Source organism: Taurulus bubalis, assembly GCF_910589615.1.
Source record: "Taurulus bubalis genome assembly, chromosome: 9".
In the NCBI taxonomy this organism is placed as follows: domain Eukaryota; kingdom Metazoa; phylum Chordata; class Actinopteri; order Perciformes; family Cottidae; genus Taurulus; species Taurulus bubalis.
This window is the reverse complement of record NC_136597.1, coordinates 28,417,193-28,436,645: the sequence shown is the minus strand read 5'-3', so window position 1 is coordinate 28,436,645 and position 19,453 is coordinate 28,417,193. Positions and strand designations below refer to the sequence as shown.

At 50.1% G+C, this 19,453-nt stretch overlaps 1 protein-coding gene across 1 annotated transcript in view; it reads left to right on the top strand.

Moving 5' to 3' along the window:
- phf21ab (PHD finger protein 21Ab) overlaps positions 1–11,441 on the top strand; it is a gene marked incomplete at its 3' end in the record, with an annotated part of 19,142 nt that extends 7,701 nt beyond the window's left edge. The window contains exons 6-17 of the mRNA XM_079223455.1: positions 759–890; positions 2,596–2,919; positions 3,213–3,317; positions 3,518–3,569; positions 4,233–4,312; positions 4,664–4,724; positions 6,800–6,909; positions 7,310–7,465; positions 7,801–7,876; positions 7,965–8,068; positions 10,611–11,006; positions 11,124–11,441. Of these exons, the coding sequence (XP_079079581.1) occupies positions 759–890; positions 2,596–2,919; positions 3,213–3,317; positions 3,518–3,569; positions 4,233–4,312; positions 4,664–4,724; positions 6,800–6,909; positions 7,310–7,465; positions 7,801–7,876; positions 7,965–8,068; positions 10,611–11,006; positions 11,124–11,441 (1,914 nt within the window). The remainder of the gene's footprint in view (positions 1–758; positions 891–2,595; positions 2,920–3,212; positions 3,318–3,517; positions 3,570–4,232; positions 4,313–4,663; positions 4,725–6,799; positions 6,910–7,309; positions 7,466–7,800; positions 7,877–7,964; positions 8,069–10,610; positions 11,007–11,123) is intronic.
- Between the last annotated feature and the right edge of the window lie 8,012 nt (positions 11,442–19,453).

Below are 19,453 nucleotides of genomic sequence, written 5' to 3'. Positions count from 1 at the left end.
AGGTGAAAAGTGTCCCAGCTCTGAGTGAAGGATGTTTATGCATAATTGACCTCATTTGATTCATCTTGCGATGTTCCTCACCTGAGCGGCCCAGACTTTCGTATGTTTTTGTGGCCCTCGGTGAAATAGGTTTGGACACCCCTGCTGTAGCGTCATGTGGGTCACATGTTCATGTCCATCACTGAGGAGGACCAGTAGAGGTTGAAGATAAGTGTCCTGTTACCACAACGGCCTGAGAGTTAAGTGTCCCATCAGAAAGTCGTAGCAGCAGCAGACGTGTCGGCGTAACGCTGCGGTCACACCAGAAGCGGTGCGTGTTATTCGTGCGAGTGGATTGCATGCAAAGTCCATGCACAGACGCGAATGGTTGTGAAACACGCAAATTTACGGCGGAAGCCGCGAATGACGCTCATGGCACGAAAAGACCATCAGCGTTGAGATCACCGCCGTCCTGCGTCGCTGAACGGAACTGCTGCTGGTCCTGAAGCTTCATGCAGACGCTCGTCCTGGAGGAGGAGCTGTGTGCGACTACGGGTAATATTATGAACCCAGACACGGGGGTTGATGCTCCCACGTGTGAGGGACTTCCTCAACCAGTACAAAGCAGAACTAGTGGTTATTTACCTGGTGGATCGAGGAAACGGTAACTGTTTTGACGGAGATAAGCCACGCCCCCTTTCAGGCGCGAAAAAGCGAATTAACCACAAAGTCGAGCGAGTAAAAAGCGTTTCGAGAATTTTCGCAATACTTTTTCGTAGCATAACAGCAGCACAGATCCACATCTGCTGTGGTTTTGTCTGCAGGCCACTACCACCACCGCCCAGCCAATCAAAGTTCCTCAGTTTGTCCCTCCTCCTAGACTGACGCCTCGACCCACCTTTCAGCCACAGGTGCGTCCCCATAAGACCCGCCTCCAACCCTAACCCCCTCAGATCAGTGTGTGTGGCCACCTGAGGCGACTCTCCAGCAGAGGGCAGCAAAGCAAACACTCATGCCTTGCTCCGTGGCACTAAAACATTGTTTGCTCTGTGCTGCCTCTACTCATCTCTTCTCCTCTCGTTGTGCTTTTTTTATTTTTCCAACTGACCTGTGATCGGGATGTTTTGAAGGTTTTTGCCTGTGAATGTGTGTGTGAGTGTGTGTGTGTCTTTACCTTTTGTGGTGAGAGCTTGTTTTTCCTGCAGCTTCTTGGTATTTTGTGTTCCTGGCTGTCGGTGTGTTTTAACCCTTTACATATAACCGTGTTGTCTACCTGTGCTGAGTAATGTCACTGGGAGCCCTGAGGTCTAATGCTGTCCGTAGTGCGATATAACCTGAAGAAAAGGAACGAGGCACAAAGTGATCGTCCAAAGGCTGTCGAGAGAGACAAAGACGTAAATATGGATGGAATGGAGACTCGTATGCTGCAGTACAATCAGTGACCACAATATAAAGGCAGTAAGCTCTCTGTTTCCATTATGAGAGCATGCTGAAAATTAACATTGATTAAAAAAGCAGCAACATGAAATACTTTATGGAACCAAGATGATTATGTCTCCAGTGAAAGACTCCTGTGTCTTTATCCTCCGAGTCTCCAGTCTACAGTAATCCAGTCTTGAGGTAACAAATGCGTGGATCAATGTTTCTGCATCGCGTTGAGACAGGATGTGCCGGATCTTTGAGATGTTCGTAGGTGAAAAAAGGCGGTCCTTGAGATCTGTTTCACGTGGGAGCCAAAGGACAGGTCCTGGTCAAAGATAACTCAGAGATTCCTTACGGTGGTGGTAGATGCCAGAGCGATGCCATCCAGAGAAACCATATCATCAGATACTTGATTTCTGAGGTGTTCTGGGCCGAGTAAAATAACTTCAGTCTTGTCCGAGTTCAGCAGCAGGAAGTTGCAGGTCATCCAGGTTTTGATGTCTTTAAGACACGCTTGAAGTTTAGCGACCTGGTGGGTTTCATCTGGCTTGATCGACAGATATAGTTGAGTATCATCGGTATAACAGTGAAAGTTTATGGAGTGTTTTCTGATAATACTGCCTAAAGGAAGCATATATAAGGTGAATAAAATTGGTCCAAGCACAGAACCTTGTGGAACTCCATGACGAACACCAGTGGTCACCGAGGCCTCATCGTTTACAAATACTAACTGAGATCGATCTGATAAATACGACTTAAACCAGCTTAGTGCTGTACCCTTAATACCAATGGACTGGTCTAGTCTCTGTAATAAGATGTCATGGTCAATGGTGTTGAATGCTGCACTAAGGTCTAACAAGACCAGACCAGAGACAAGTCCTTTATCAGCACTAAGGTCTAACAAGACCAGAACAGAGACAAGTCCTTTATCAGCACTAAGGTCTAACAAGACCAGAGACAAGTCCTTTATCAGCACTAAGGTCTAACAAGACCAGTACAGAGACAAGTCACACAACTGGTTTGCGACTACGTTCTCCAGTATCTTAGAGAGGATGGCCCATCAGTAGTCGAGGGCACTACTAGTTGTAGTCGTAGTCGTATCAGTCTTAATAGTACCAGTACTACCAGTGGCGTTACCCAGCAGTGTCGGCTCATTCTGGTGCCGCTCTCTGATTGGCTGTCTGTCGTCTCCAGGTCCGGCCCAAACAGGCCCCGCCCACCAACGTCCACATCGCCCCGGCCCCGCCCCCGCCCATGATGGCGGCGCCTCAGCTGCTACAGAGGCCCGTCATGCTGGCCACCAAGCTGCCGTCCTCGCTGCCGTCGGCGGCGCCCATCCACCAGGTCCGCATCCTGAACGGCCAGCCCTGCGTCAAGGCAGGCTCCGCCCCCCTGGCGGGCATCGTCATCACCACGCCGGTGTCCGCTGGCCCCGCCCGCCTCGCAAGCCCCGCCCACGCACCCGGCCTCATCGCCGCCAAGCCCATCCAGATCAGCAGCTTGACCCCTGAACCCAAGGTAGGAGAGGAGGAGGAGGGGGAGGAGGAGGAGGGGGGGGGGGGGGGGAGGAGGAGGAGGAGGAGGAGGAGGAGGAGGGGAAAGACGAGGAGGGGGGGGGAGGAGGAGGAGGGGAAGGGGGGGGGGGAGAGGAGGAGGGGAAGGGCGAGGAGGGGGAGGGGGAGACAGAAGAGGAGGAAGAGGAGGAGATACATGGGAAACCAGAAGCTGCTTTGTGTTCAGAGGGTTAACGGTTTTAATCTGTCTTCTTCTCTTCCTCCCTCTTCTCCTCTTCCTCCTCCTCCTCCTCTCAGCAGACTGTTAGATCTGGAGGCGGAGCCGAGCAGAAGGTGGTGGTCAGCCTCCTCCACTCCTCCACTCCTCCTCCTCCTCGGCCCAGGAGGGAGGAGAACCCCGAGGTCTGTACTGACTTTATGACCAGAACCTCTCTAGTGAGGTTAAAGTAATCCAGTATGAGCATGAGATGAACTATGACCAGGTTAAAGTAATCCAGTAGTTATAAAGTAGCTGTGACCTTTGACCCTCACATGAGGACCTCTCAGCCTGTAAGGCGAGCAGAAGGGCAGAGTGTCTGACGATGATCTCTTTGCTCCTCTAGAAACTGGCCTTCATGGTTTCTCTGGGCCTCGTGACCCACGACCACCTGGAAGGTGAGCTCTCTTCCTCTTCCTCTCTTCCTCTTCCTGCTTCCTCTCTTCCTCTTCCTGCTTCCTCTCTTCCTCTTCCTGCTTCCTCTCTTCCTCTTCCTGCTTCCTCTCTTCCTCTTCCTGCTTCCTCTCTTCCTCTTCCTGCTTCCTCTCTTCCTCTTCCTGCTTCCTCTCTTCCTGCTTCCTCTCTTCCTGCTTCCTCTCTTCCTGCATCCTCTCTTCCTGCGTCCTCTCTCCCTGCTTCCTCTCTTCCTGCGTCCTCTCTTCCTCTCTTCCTGCTTCCTGCTTCCTCTCTTCCTGCTTCCTCTCTTTCTGCTTCCTCTCTTCCTGCGTCCTCTCTTCCTCTCTTCCTGCTTCCTGCTTCCTCTCTTCCTGCTTCCTCTCTCCCTGCTTCCTCTCTTCCTGCTTCCTGCTTCCTCTCTTCCTGCGTCCTCTCTTCCTGCGTCCTCTCTTCCTCTTCCTGCTTCCTCTCTTCCTGCTTCCTCTCTCCCTGCTTCCTCTCTCCCTGCTTCCTCTCTTCCTGCTTCCTCTCTTCCTGCTTCCTCTCTTCCTCTTCTTGCGTCCTCTTCCTGCTTCCTCTTCCTGCGTCCTGCTTCCTCTCTCCTTGCTTCCTCTCTCCTTGCTTCCTCTTTTCTTGCTTCTTAGCGTTGTGCGTGTGCTCTGCAGAGATCCAGAGCAAGAGGCAGGAGAGGAAGAGGAGGACGACGGCCAACCCGGTGTACAGCGGCGCCGTGTTCGAGCCCGAGGTGAGACGCCTCTGGAGCTGAAGGGTTAAACATCCTCTCAGCTGTATTCTATTCACTATTTATTATGCACATATATATATGTATATATATATATATATATATATATATATATATATATATACACACTTGATATGAAAGCAACCATTTGTTATTGTCACCCTTTATTTAATTTAGTTTTATCTGTAGTATTTCTTATTTGGAACTGTATTCTTTTCTTTCTTTTCTATATTTAAAACGTATAAATGCATCTGTGAGCACACAGCTGTTAGCTGGCGTCTTTGTTGTGTGTATGAATGCTCTAAAGAAGAATTCAGGGATTGAACAGAGTTACTGTCCTCTCTTGTGTCCCAGAGGAAGAAGAGTGCTGTGAGCTACCTGAACAGCCCTCTGCACCAGGGCACCCGGAAGAGAGGTGCGTATGAGTCCTGCAGCGCTCAGGGACCAGACTAATACCTCTAATACCTCTAATAACACGCTGGACAACAAGTCTCCCCTCCTGCTTCCTGCTTCCTGCTTCCTGCTTCCTGTCGCTTCTTCAGCAGCTTTAACGTCTCAAACCGGAGTTCTGCTTGTTCCTCATGGAGCTCAGCAGTAAAACAGGAGATCTTCACCTCGGGCTGCAGCACAGACACACTGCATGTGACCGTTCCAGCCATAAGTCTGACAGCTCAAAGCTTTCAAAGTGATGAAGAAGAGATGATGATGATGATGCTGCAGTCAGCAGGTCAAGTCCTGCTCTTCTGTTGCTGAAGGATTCATTGATTCATTGATTGGTGAATGATGTCATCCAAAAACAACAACTTAGAGTTCCCCAGAAATCCAAATAGTAGTTGGAAGTGGTTTAATCTCATGTACACATGGTACATGTACCCCATGTGTGTACATGTACCATGTGTGTACATGTACACACATGGTACATGTACCCCATGTGGGTACATGTACCCCATGTGTGTACATGTACCATGTGTGTACATGTACCCCATGTGTGTACATGTACCCCATGTGTGTACATGTACCCCATGTGTGTACATGTCTCTGTCTCCTCGTGGTCCGGCTGCAGCCCGAGTTGATCGAAGGTGTTTCTGACCTTGACGAAGAAGTATAAATCCGGTTGAACCTTCACACCTGTTCTCTTCTTTGGGATTTGTTGAAAGGCATTCTGGGAGGTGTAGTAAATTGACTAGCCAGAGGAGGAGTTTGAGTTTTAAAATACGTTACTGATGTGACTGAAGGGATCTGATTATTTCATGTTTGTAAAATCTGCTATTGAGTGAAGCCAAAGCTCGGCCAGTTCAACACGACCTCAGTGACTTCATCACTTCACCTCTAAATAGTCCAATGTCATGTGAGGCGCTTCCTCTTCCAGGTTTCTGTGTTTCACACTGAACTCCCTCCACACAGAGACACAACCTCCATTTGACTTCTCATCAGCAGAAAGACTACCAGATGGAACCACGACTGTATTCGTGTAACTCGTCATCAAAGAGCTGCAGCTCCTGAAGACACTGATGCTTTGTTCCCCAGTGAAATATAAATATATATATATATATAAAGAACATGGTGGCTGTGGGTCGACTCGTTATGAAGGACGAGAACTTCAGCTGAGCTTTACTTCTGGTGATACGCTGCTTCACTCAGTCAGCATTTAATTAACCGGCTCTGGAGGGGGACAAGCTAGCTAGCTAGCTAATAGTTAGCTGAACCTCCCTGTGTAAAGGGTGGGAGTCGTCCTTTAAAATGGAGCCGGCTCTCCGTTGTAACCGTGTGGCGTTCAGGGACTCTGAGGAAGCTGTGACTCACCAATCAGCTGCTAGAACATCTCACAATCTGATGCAGAGAGTCTCTGTTCTTTAAGGACAGGTTTACAAACCATGACAAATGTATTCAATAGAAGCAGGATGAAATAATGTCATCATGGTTTTGTCGATGTGGAAGTAGAACCGGTTCCTTAAACTAAACTCACGCTGCTGCCCTTCTTGCACACGGCTTCACGGTTTGCTTCAAAGTTCAGTTTTGAGTTGATAATCGTCCCCAGATATTAGTGAGATTGCACACATTCTGACCCTTATCCATGAAAACAACAACAACAGCGCCGTGAAAGTCACAGTTGTGTTTTGATGGAGGCCCTGCGTCACGCAGCGAGGCGTTCAGGGCCTCGCTGTCCGAGGCCCCGGTGACGACCTCTAATGACCTCTGGACACGCACTGAGGCGTGTTGACCTCCGACGCAAAGCTTCCTAGACTGCAGTAGTTTGTACTAGTGCTCGGCTTCGGTCTCCTGCACTAACACTGCTGTCTGTGCTTCTGACTCCTCTTCCTCCTCTTCCTCCTCTTCCTCCCTTCCCGCTCCCTGTCTCATGCTAGCCAACGAAGACTCCCTTTCCAAGGTATGTCATACAGACTTGTTTGTTTTTGTTTTCTTCCCCCCTCTCCATCTTTCTTTTTTTCTTTGTTTTTCCGTCTTTGTTGTCTGTCTCATTTCACCCAGGTCGCCCACCCAAATACAGCAGCGTCCTGGAGCTGGGCAGCCTCACCCCGACCTCCCCCTCCTCCAGCCCCAACCGCCCCCTCCCCCTGCCCAGCCCCAGCTCTGGGGATGTAAGTAACGATGGGGGAGACGGGCAGAAACCCCGTCACACACAGTCCTTATTGGCCCGGTAGCGCTGTCACCCATTTGCACCCCAAGACCTCCATAAACACTTCCATTAGTTTGTTGTCCTCATGTGGTAACCATCAGTCATCAGTTGGGTTTTACTTTCAGCCTTACAAAGTGAACAGTGTCCTGTAGCCAGAGCTCCATTCAGACCTGCAACACATTCTAACTCCCCAGATGTTTCTGTGGGCTCAGTCACTTAACACACCATGTCCATTAGCTATGAAAACAGGCCAACTGTAAACTAAACCGAGCCAGATCACGGTGCCTCCCCCTGCCTCTCCACGGACGGTTGGTGGGACTCAGTTGGGCTGGGAAACTGATTGGTCCAATTCTTCCTCACAGGGAGACATCCATGAGGATTTCTGCACTGTGTGCAGACGCAGTGGCCAGTTGCTCATGTGCGACACGTGTTCTCGTGTTTATCACCTGGACTGCCTGGATCCGCCCCTGAAAACCATTCCTAAAGGCATGTGGATCTGTCCAAAATGTCAAGATCAGGTAACCACAGCAGCCGTGACTGATCCAGAGTCAGGGGGAAGGGCCAATCAGAGCCAGTAGATGGTTGACTGTAATCTGCTTCTGCTGACTGGCCTTCTGCCACGCGGTCCTGAACTTTAGGACTGTTCAATCCTTTGTAAGCACATACATGATGCAGTATTGTTTTTTGTGTGCTTCTGTCCCATTCATTGTGTCAGTAAAGATTGGCATCACACACCCATCCACTCCATTGCTTGTCCCTTCTCAGCCTCACCACAGGGTGGCGGCTCACCTCGGCTCCCTCAAATCTTTTCTAAGTCTGTTCCTCTGTGACAACTCTGAGCTTTTCTCTCCAGATCCTGAAGAAAGAAGAAGCCATTCCCTGGCCTGGTACTCTGGCTATTGTTCATTCCTATATCGCCTACAAAGAAGGTGACGTGAGACGAGTTCATTCTCTCCAAACGGCTCCCGAATGTGAGCAGTGAGGCTAACAGTTTACTGTTATTGTCCGTTGCTGCAGCTAAAGAAGAGGAGAAACAGAAGCTGATGAAATGGAGCGCTGAACTGAAGCTGGAGCGAGAGCAGCTGGAGCAGAGGGTCAAACAGCTCAGCAACTCTATAACGGTAAGAAACGGTCAAGCAGCTCCAGAACAGTGAGAAACATTACATTTCATTTAGCCGACGCTTTTATCCAAAGCAACGTACAATAAGTGCATTCGACCATGAGAACACACAAGAATCAAGAAAGTACAATTTCTTCAAGGAAGCCAAACCACAAAGTGCTCAGTAGGAGACATGGAAGTTCTACTACGGTGCTGCTTTCTTTATTCAGGTGTAGTCTGGAAAGATGTGTTTTTAGTTCAGGTGGAAGATGTAGAGACTTCCTGCTTCCTGTTTCTGACTGGAGAAACCAGAGGATCAGTTGGGTGTCATCAGCATAGATATGGCAGGAGAGGCCATGTGAGCAAATGACAGAGCTGAGAGAGTTGGAGAACCAGGTGGACGTAGAGAACAACAATGTTTAGTTGGACCGGATGAGTAGCGTCACAGCATGAGACTCTAAAGACAGCGGAAGCAGGTAGAGAGAAAAACTCCTTTTGGGGGAGATGAGTAAACCAGTACCACCACCTGACCAGTGGGGAGATGAGTAAACCAGTACCACCACCTGACCAGTGGGGAGATGAGTAAACCAGTACCACCACCTGACCAGTGGGGAGATGAGTAAACCAGTACCACCACCTGACCAGTGGGGAGATGAGTAAACCACTACCACCACCTGACCAGTGGGGAGATGAGTAAACCAGTACCACCACCTGACCAGTGGGTCTGGATGGTGGCTGAAGGAGAAGGCAGAGGAGAGGGCAGCAGGTAGATGTGTTGTCTGGTGTGATCCAGGTCTGTGAGACAGGAAGTCCAGTGATTGGTTGATGGCAAAGCAGAGATGAAGTCTGTCTTTATCCTCCGAGTCATTGTAGTATTCACACAGTCAAGCTGCTCTATGACAGTAATTCACAGTCAAGCTGCTCTATGACAGTAATACACAGTCAAGCTGCTCTATGACAGTAATATACAGTCAAGCTGCTCTATGACAGTAATTCACAGTCAAGCTGCTCTATGACAGTAATACACAGTCAAGCTGCTCTATGACAGTAATATACAGTCAAGCTGCTCTATGACAGTAATACACAGTCAAGCTGCTCTATGACAGTAATAAACAGTCAAGCTGCTCTATGACAGTAATAAACAGTCAAGCTGCTCTATGACAGTAATATACAGTCAAGCTGCTCTATGACAGTAATAAACAGTCAAGCTGCTCTATGACAGTAATATACAGTCAAGCTGCTCTATGACAGTAATACACAGTCAAGCTGCTCTATGACAGTAATAAACAGTCAAGCTGCTCTATGACAGTAATATACAGTCAAGCTGCTCTATGACAGTAATACACAGTCAAGCTGCTCTATGACAGTAATACACAGTCAAGCTGCTCTATGACAGTAATAAACAGTCAAGCTGCTCTATGACAGTAATATACAGTCAAGCTGCTCTATGACAGTAATACACAGTCAAGCTGCTCTATGACAGTAATACAGTCAAGCTGCTCTATGACTAATAAACAGTCAAGCTGCTCTATGACAGTAATAAACAGTCAAGCTGCTCTATGACAGTAATATACAGTCAAGCTGCTCTATGACAGTAATAAACAGTCAAGCTGCTCTATGACAGTAATAAACAGTCAAGCTGCTCTATGACAGTAATATACAGTCAAGATGCTCTATGACAGTAATATACAGTCAAGATGCTCTATGACAGTAATATACAGTCAAGATGCTCTATGACAGTAATAAACAGTCAAGATGCTCTATGACAGTAATAAACAGTCAAGATGCTCTATGACAGTAATAAACAGTCAAGCTGCTCTATGACAGTAATAAACAGTCAAGCTGCTCTATGACAGTAATATACAGTCAAGCTGCTCTATGACAGTAGTAAACAGTCAAGCTGCTCTATGACAGTAATAAACAGTCAAGCTGCTCTATGACAGTAGTAAACAGTCAAGCTGCTCTATGACAGTAATAAACAGTCAAGCTGCTCTATGACAGTAATACACAGTCAAGCTGCTCTATGACAGTAATACACAGTCAAGCTGCTCTATGACAGTAATAAACAGTCAAGCTGCTCTATGACAGTAATATACAGTCAAGCTGCTCTATGACAGTAATAAACAGTCAAGATGCTCTATGACAGTAATATACAGTCAAGCTGCTCTATGACAGTAATAAACAGTCAAGATGCTCTATGACAGTAATATACAGTCAAGATGCTCTATGACAGTAATATACAGTCAAGCTGCTCTATGACAGTAATATACAGTCAAGATGCTCTATGACAGTAATATACAGTCAAGATGCTCTATGACAGTAATATACAGTCAAGATGCTCTATGACAGTAGTAAACAGTCAAGATGCTCTATGACAGTAGTAAACAGTCAAGATGCTCTGACAGTAATAAACAGTCAAGCTGCTCTATGACAGTAATAAACAGTCAAGCTGCTCTATGACAGTAATAAACAGTCAAGCTGCTCTATGACAGTAATAAACAGTCAATTAGTCGTTCTCTACTTAACAACTGTTGTTAAATCTGACCCTGTTCTTCTTTCATCAGAAATGCATGGAGACCAAAAACAGCATCCTGGCTCGTCAGAAAGACATGCATCTTTCCCTGGAGAAAGTCAAACACCTGATTCGCCTCATCCAAGCCTTCAGTTTCAACCAAGCTCTGGCAGAGACAGAGGGTAAGGACGTCAGCGCCAGAGGCCAGGACGGTGCTGAAGGAGCAGTCGGCCCTGAGGCCGCGCCAGAAGCCAACTCTGTGGAGAAAGGGAAGGCTGGAGACTCTTCAGCCAGCAGCAACGCCGAGGGAAACGACCAACAAGAGGAGCGCGGCGCCTCGGGGAACGACCAGGCGACGGGGGCAGCCGGAGCAGACGCCGGCAGCCAGGTTGTCCGAGAAGACGGCGCGGCTCTAACGGCAGACGGCAGCCCCGGTGGAGGGGGTGAGGCGGCGCCGGCTGACGGGGGAGGCGGCGGCGGCGGCGGCGGCGGCGGAGGCGGAGGCGGCGGCGGAGGTAGAGGCGGCAGCGGCGGCGGCGACACGGGGACGAGTGTCCCGGTGGAGGTTGTGGCCAAGCCTGAGACTGAGGCAGCTCCGGTGGTTGACATTCCCGCTCCTTCAGTGGTCGCGTCTGCGGCCACCACCAACGGCACGGCCGAGCCGCCCTGCCCCGGCGTCGACCCCGCAGGAGCCTGCACCGCCAGCGCCGCCGACTCTGAGAACAAGATGGCTGCCGCCAACCCTCCAGAGACAGCGGTGGAGAAGAAGCAGGAGGAGATCACTGACAGTGACGGCAGCAGCGACAACAACAACAGCAAAACCTCAGAACCCTCCCAGCATTCTTTGCCAGCTCTTGTCAGCAGTTTGGACAATAAAAAGTAATGCTCCTTCTCTTGAGTTGCGGGAATTCAAACATATATATAAAAAAAAGACTTTTGCTTGCACCGTACGGTGTCCTGAAGTTGCCAATCTGTATAAATGTTGTTTGTTTGCATTGTATCGTCAGACTGTGTCAATGGTAGATATACAGCCGAGTCACATGACTTGGGAAGGCGTAGGCTGCCCCCCCCCCCACCCGCCCCACAGAGCTGGGTCCAGGAAGGCTTACACACCAGTGTCACCATGCCAATTAGTGATAGACGTCAGTGGTGGAAATGCTCCAAGGGAGATGTAGTCCATCATCACACCAGTGTGTGCCTGTTATAGTGGCCCCTGTGTTCTCTTGTGATGGGGAGATGGGTTCCCATGGGTACGGAGAACATGGAACCGAAAAACTGTCAGGGGTTACTGGTCTAAAAAGCAGTGTTGTGATAGAGTATGAGTCCTGAGAAAAGAGCCTGTTCATCCCCTCGTCCCAGCGAACGTAATGTGAACAACCTTTATCTTCTGCTCCCCTTCCTCTGAATAGCCCTAAACCAATAAGTCTTATCCACACTCCCTCTTCCCCATTTTAAACAGACCTCCCATTATCCAACATCTTTCACCATTTTCAGTCCACAAAAACCTGAAACCTTCCCAACCAGTTCACCAACAATCCAACGTGAACTCCCTCTTCAACCCAATAACGGTTCACTTCAAACAAACTGGTTCATGCCAGGCAACGCGTGAACACGTCTAAAGGCACAATGCGCTGGATTAAAGTCAAATGGGAAAACGGCACACACTTCGGTCCTCCGAGGAATTCATGGTGTTGCTCTTGTCTGTACACACAAAACAAAAATAGAGCTTGATTTTGGAGAGTCTATTTCGGAAAGACAAATTGTCAGAATCAAAACATCCACCCTTTAAAGATGTGGGGGGATGGGCTGTAATACCTTCAACAATTCGGATATGCTTCAAACACAAAGCATACCGAGGCTTCTGGATCAACTTCACTAACTTCCCCATCAACCGATACCAGTCACCTAGTGACTAACACCAACTCTTACCCATTCCAACATAACCCTCTGGTCATGACCACACTGGTGGACATTGTTGTCCGAATACCCCCGACCCTAAAAGAGACGAGGACGAGATGTGAGGAGTCTGGTAATGGTGAAACCTGGACGTACCTTCCCCAGTGACCAAAGTCAACCTCCCTAACCCAATGGACCAATGATCATAATATCCCCTACGGACCAACAATCCCAGTTCATCTTCCTCCCCCTGCATTGAAACCAGTTCGTATGAAGTACTGTTTGAATGTCAGAGAAGTTCAAATCCTTCTTTTGACGCCGTTTGTTTGAAGCGTATCGACTCCTACAAGTTAAACGCTTACCTTCCTCCAGTCCACCAACGGTCCAGTGTGACCCCTTCTTAACGACTCGGTATGAGGACAGTAAAATAGAGTCTAGCGTCTCCCGGTGGACCAATGCCACTCCCCCTCCATCTCCTCCCCACCTGTTCCCTGAGCAGCAGAGCCCCGCAGGACGAGGTGGACACGGCGCGGTAGCCTAACAGATGTTTTCAGTGGTGTCGGTTAAGTGTAGTGATTGAGTTTTTCATTCGTGAGTCAAGTGTGTCAACTGTGAGCACTAAATGTGAAATTGCAATATTGCAATGTCAACACACACACACACAAACACACACACACACACACACACACACACACACACACACACACACACACACACACACACACTATATCTGGGCTGTGTTTCTTTTTTATAGGAAAAGATATTCAGGTCTTCCTAGTCTTCAGAATAAGTGCTTTCTGTTCCGAACCTGCTGTACTGGCATTATCAACACAGAAAGGAATCCTCTTTTTGAAGTGGTGGTCTTTGCATTATGTACATTTCTGTTGATTCCTGAACTGCAAATGATGTTGTATCCAAACTCAGAAGGGAAAAGTCCACTTACTGACCGATCAACTCATTGGCGTTGTAAGATATAGATGCTACCATTTCAGAAATTGGAAGTCCCCAGATTTAGACAGGAGAGCTTATTAAACAATAACATGAAAGGAACTTTTTTGTCCTTGAACTGGAGGGATTTGTTGTGTGAACCTGCTCCTGCAGATGCATCTCAAAGGACAATACTACAAATCCTGACATTAAAGCACAAGCTTGCTGCATTACAAAGAAGTGCTGAAGAGCTTTTTGTATGTTAATATGGAATTAAACAGAGTATGCATCTCTTTGTTGTGATGTGACTTATCCCCACATTGCCAATATTTTTCTAGGAGACCCAAACCTCTGTCTGACATTGAGGCGGGGTCATGTTTTTCGGGAGGAGTTTTTGAAACCCCTCAGTTCTTTCTGGAGCATCCCTTCTTTCTGGATAATCCCTTTCCTTTCTGGAGCATCCCTTCTTTCTGGAGCATCCCTTCTTTCTGGAGCATCCCTTTCCTTTCTGGATCATCTCTTTCTGGAGCATCCCTTCTTTCTGGATAATCCCTTTCCTTTCTGGAGCATCCCTTCTTTCTGGAGCATCCCTTCTTTCTGGATAATCCCTTTCCTTTCTGGAGCATCCCTTCTTTCTGAAGCATCCCTTCTTTCTGGATAATCCCTTTCCTTTCTGAAGCATCCCTTCTTTCTGGATAATCCCTTTCCTTTCTGGAGCATCCCTTCTTTCTGGAGCATCCCTTCTTTCTGGATAATCCCTTTCCTTTCTGGAGCATGCCTCGGCTGAACTGTGGGGCTGTTATCCGTCAGTTGGGGTCCGTCTGTCTGGTTCCTGATCATGACTTCTGGCTTCTCGTTGGGTTCTCTGGTTGGTTCCTTCACGGTGCCTCTGGTTCTGCTTTCTTCCTTTCTTTCTGCAATATTGGAGTGAGTCCAAAAACGTATTGACCGGAGGAATTCTGAAGATGTAGAAGTGGATCTCAAAATACGGTGATCTGTTGTTTGTGCGTTTGTAGCCATGCTAGAGGATGGAACTACTGGATGGATTTTAATGTAATTTATCGTTTCATCTATCCTAAGAAATATCACAACTTCTCCTGGTTGGCAACCAGTCTGCCGTAGAAGCTTTGTTCATCCTCTGACTCATCGAGCGCCATCATCAGATTAACATGCTAGTGTTTCCAATTGGCTAATCTTAGCATGCTAACAGGCCAAACTACGGTGGGGAACGTTAGCATTCGGCTGTTAGCATGGCTGTGGACTCCTGACGTGGTTTAATAGGGGAAGACGTCCTGAGAGGATCCTCCTCGAAGGACAAAGTGAGCGTGAACACGCCGTTGGAGTCCCGATCCAATAAGCACCGTCTCTTTCATATCGTACCGAATCAGCATATCCTCCTTGACGCCCTCGTTCTCTTGACATCAGCTGTACAAACTGCCTTCATTCAGAAGATCCCAGGAAAAGAAAGAGTCTCTAAAGAACCGCACCGTGCGGGGCGTAAGCGGGGCGCGTCCCCTCGCGGATCTCGTTTGTCGGACGCAGTCGAGCCGCCGTCTCTTTTCTCTCCGTGTTCCAGACCAGCTGGACCGGCCCCTCTGTACAGTAGGTACCTCGAGTGCCTTTCTTCAAACAGCAGATAATATTTTGTCTCTTGACTTGCACTGTGACTTGTAGAAACCTTCTGAACCCTCCAGATGATCTCGCCCAGAGCCCCGCCCCCCGCTCACCTCAGGCTGCCAGCAGGCGATGCAAGTGGAAACTACATTTCATACGATGCCGTTTAGATTGACCAGATAGTGTTTTTGTTGTTGTTTATTATAGGAGTTGCCTTAAATGTGTTTTTATTTGACTTTTTATGTGATTTAACTTTGACATAAAAAAATTTAAAAAGAATCACTGCAGAAGCTGGCGGAGGGCGTTTGGTTGTCGTGGTCAGTGAGGAAGTCCAAAGAGGGATTAATGAGGAAGAGGAGGAGGAGGAAGAGGGGATCTTTGCTCGGTGTGACAGCCAGTTGTTTCGTGATGCACTTTTGGTTTGACCAGTATTATTCTTCTTCTTCTTCTTGATATCAGAGTGTAAAATGAGGCGTGTTAGTCCGGACTCGTTGGTTCCCTCAGACCCTTCATCGTTCCTGCCGTGCTGTGGTTCTTCTTCTTCTTCTTCTTCTTCTTGTTCTTCTTCTTCTTCTTCTTCTTCTTCTTCTTCTTCTTCTTCTTCTTCTTCTTCTTCTTCTTCTTCTTCTTCTTCTTCTTCTTTGTGTGTTTTTCGGAGAGATGACTTTGCTAAATCCGGTCATGTGATCAAAGGAACCTGCACCCGGCCGACTTCGACCCCGGGAGCAACACCTGTCCACTGAGTCTGGTGGATCGCATGCCTTCTTATGCAAATTTTTATACAACAGTTGTCAAACTTTTTTTTGGAAATGCTTTTTTTTTGTATGTGAAACTCGAGTCACCTTTTTTTCTTTGAACATTCACAAGTGGTCATGTAGAAGGTAAACATTTCTTCCCGACATGCTGTTTCATGGACGTTTAGATGTGAACTGACGCGCCACGCTGAATGTTTGGGGGAGGGGCCTCCAGTTCGTCTAAAAGTGAATTTATCCAAAGAACACTGCAAACGTGCATCTGTGTTTGGAAGCCTCGTGTGTCGTCGGTTGCATATCATCTAAAAATAAGCTTCTCCATCGGCATCGTGTGCGTCGTCCAGCTGGAAGAGGAGCGTTTGTTCAGTTTGTGTTTTTTGAGGAAGTCTTGTATGCATAAAAAAGAAAAAGCAAAAAAAAGATGGTCGTGTCCGTCTTTCTTCTGAAAGCGCCCCTAAAGCCGCTCACTCCGACGCCGCAGTCTTTCTCCTTTCAACAAGCGATCAAGTCATGGTTGTGGCCTTCTAGTATTCTGTCGACATGACATCACATCCTGTCCGGATCCAACTGTTCACGCTTCTTTACCTCCGCAGATTATTCCATTGGGGTGTGTGAGTGCAGCAAACAAACAAAAAACAAGATACATAAAAAAATACAAGAAGTCTTTTTTTAATCTTCCATTTGGTGAGATGCATTGTAGCGATATGAATAAAGAAAAGTTCACCTGGTGTGCTGAATAATGTGTAAATTGGTAATTACACGATCTGAATATTTGTATAATTGTTTGTATTTTTTCATAATGATTTTGGAAAGGAATGTGTTTATTTTTTTGACTTCTGTTCCAGATGTGTCTTCTGTTGGCCTGACATTGTGACTGGTCTGGTGGATTCTTACCTCTGTATTGAGCCTCTTCTGTGATGAATTCTTTGTATGCAGTGTTTAGGAAATACTGTAGGGAACATGGGGAGGAGTTGATATTAGGAGCATTTGATCAATTTGTATTTATTTATTTTATCATTTTGTTAATAAATTGTGAAAAGCAGCTTGTGTGTCGACTTTCTAGATGTTTTATAGGATTTCATTCTGGTGACCATGAAAGAAACGAGATCACACAGAGAACCAGCTGTTCATCCTCCCGTCTGTAGCAGACTCACACCGGTCCTGATGAGGCCGACGGCCGCTGAGTCTCTGAACTTCAGGAGTTTAACAGACCAGCACCCTGAGGTGCAGTTATGGTGTAGAGGGAGAAAAGCAGTGGGGAGAGCACACATCCCTGGGGGGCGCCAGTGCTTATGGTCCGGGTCCTGGGGAGCGCCAGTGCTAATAGTCCGGGTCCTGGGGGGCGCCAGTGCTTATGGTCCGGGTCCTGTGGGGCGCCAGTGCTTATGGTCCGGGTCGTGTGGGGCGCCAGTGCTTATGGTCCAGGTCCTGTGGGGCGCCAGTGCTTATGGTCCGGGTCCTGGGGGCGCCAGCGCTTATGGTCCGGGTCCTGGGGGCGCCAGTGCTAATAGTCGGGTCCTGGGGGGCGCCAGTGCTTATGGTCCGGGTCCTGGGGGGCGCCAGTGCTTATGGTCCGGGTCCTGTGGGGCGCCAGTGCTTATGGTCCAGGTCGTGTGGGGCGCCAGTGCTTATGGTCCGGGTCCTGGGGCCGCCAGTGCTTATGGTCCGGGTCCTGGAGGCGCCAGTGCTAATAGTCGGGTCCTGGGTGGCGCCAGTGCTTATGGTCTGGGTCCTGGGGGGCGCCAGTGCTTATGGTCCGGGTCCTGGGGGGCGCCAGTGCTTATGGTCCGGGTCCTGTGGGGCGCCAGTGCTTATGGTCCAGGTCCTGTGGGGCTCCAGTGCTTATAGTCCGGGTCCTGGGGGGCGCCAGTGCTTATAGTCCGGGTCCTGTGGGGCGCCAGTGCTTATAGTCCGGGTCCTGTGGGGCACCAGTGCTTATGGTCCGGGTCCTGGGGGCGCCAGTGCTTATAGTCCGGGTCCTGGGGGGCGCCAGTGCTTATAGTCCGGGTCCTGGGGGCGCCAGTGCTTATAGTCCGGGTCCTGGGGGCGCCAGTGCTAATAGTCGGGTCCTGGGTGGCGCCAGTGCTTATGGTCTGGGACCTGGGGGGCGCCAGTGCTTATAGTCCGGGTCCTGTGGGGCGCCAGTGCTTATGGTCCAGGTCCTGTGGGGCGCCAGTGCTTATGGTCCGGGTCCTAGGGGGCGCCAGTGCTAATAGTCCGGGTCCTGGGGGGCGCCAGTGCTTATGGTCCAGGTCCTGTGGGGCGCCAGTGCTTATGGTCCGGGTCCTGGGGGGTGCCAGTGCTTATGGTCCGGGTCCTGTGGGGCGCCAGTGCTTATGGTCCAGGTCCTGTGGGGCGCCAGTTCTTATGGTCCGGGTCCTGGGGAGCGCCAGTGCTAATAGTCCGGGTCCTGGGGGGCGCCAGTGCTTATGGTCCGGGTCCTGTGGGGCGCCAGTGCTTATGGTCCGGGTCGTGTGGGGCGCCAGTGCTTATGGTCCAGGTCCTGTGGGGCGCCAGTGCTTATGGTCCGGGTCCTGGGGGCGCCAGCGCTTATGGTCCGGGTCCTGGGGGCGCCAGTGCTAATAGTCGGGTCCTGGGGGGCGCCAGTGCTTATGGTCCGGGTCCTGGGGGGCGCCAGTGCTTATGGTCCGGGTCCTGTGGGGCGCCAGTGCTTATGGTCCAGGTCGTGTGGGGCGCCAGTGCTTATGGTCCGGGTCCTGGGGCCGCCAGTGCTTATGGTCCGGGTCCTGGAGGCGCCAGTGCTAATAGTCGGGTCCTGGGTGGCGCCAGTGCTTATGGTCTGGGTCCTGGGGGGCGCCAGTGCTTATGGTCCGGGTCCTGGGGGGCGCCAGTGCTTATGGTCCGGGTCCTGTGGGGCGCCAGTGCTTATGGTCCAGGTCCTGTGGGGCTCCAGTGCTTATAGTCCGGGTCCTGGGGGGCGCCAGTGCTTATAGTCCGGGTCCTGTGGGGCGCCAGTGCTTATAGTCCGGGTCCTGTGGGGCACCAGTGCTTATGGTCCGGGTCCTGGGGGCGCCAGTGCTTATAGTCCGGGTCCTGGGGGGCGCCAGTGCTTATAGTCCGGGTCCTGGGGGCGCCAGTGCTTATAGTCCGGGTCCTGGGGGCGCCAGTGCTAATAGTCGGGTCCTGGGTGGCGCCAGTGCTTATGGTCTGGGACCTGGGGGGCGCCAGTGCTTATAGTCCGGGTCCTGTGGGGCGCCAGTGCTTATGGTCCAGGTCCTGTGGGGCGCCAGTGCTTATGGTCCGGGTCCTGGGGGGCGCCAGTGCTAATAGTCCGGGTCCTGGGGGGCGCCAGTGCTTATGGTCCAGGTCCTGTGGGGCGCCAGTGCTTATGGTCCGGGTCCTGGGGGGCGCCAGTGCTTATGGTCCGGGTCCTGTGGGGCGCCAGTGCTTATGGTCCAGGTCCTGTGGGGCGCCAGTGCTTATGGTCCGGGTCCTGGGGGCGCCAGTGCTTATGGTCCGGGTCCTGGGGGGCGCCAGTGCTTATAGTCCGGGTCCTGTGGGGCACCAGTGCTTATGGTCCGGGTCCTGGGGGCGCCAGTGCTTATAGTCCGGGTCCTGGGGGGCGCCAGTGCTTATAGTCCGGGTCCTGGGGGCGCCAGTGCTTATAGTCCGGGTCCTGGGGGCGCCAGTGCTAATAGTCGGGTCCTGGGTGGCGCCAGTGCTTATGGTCTGGGACCTGGGGGGC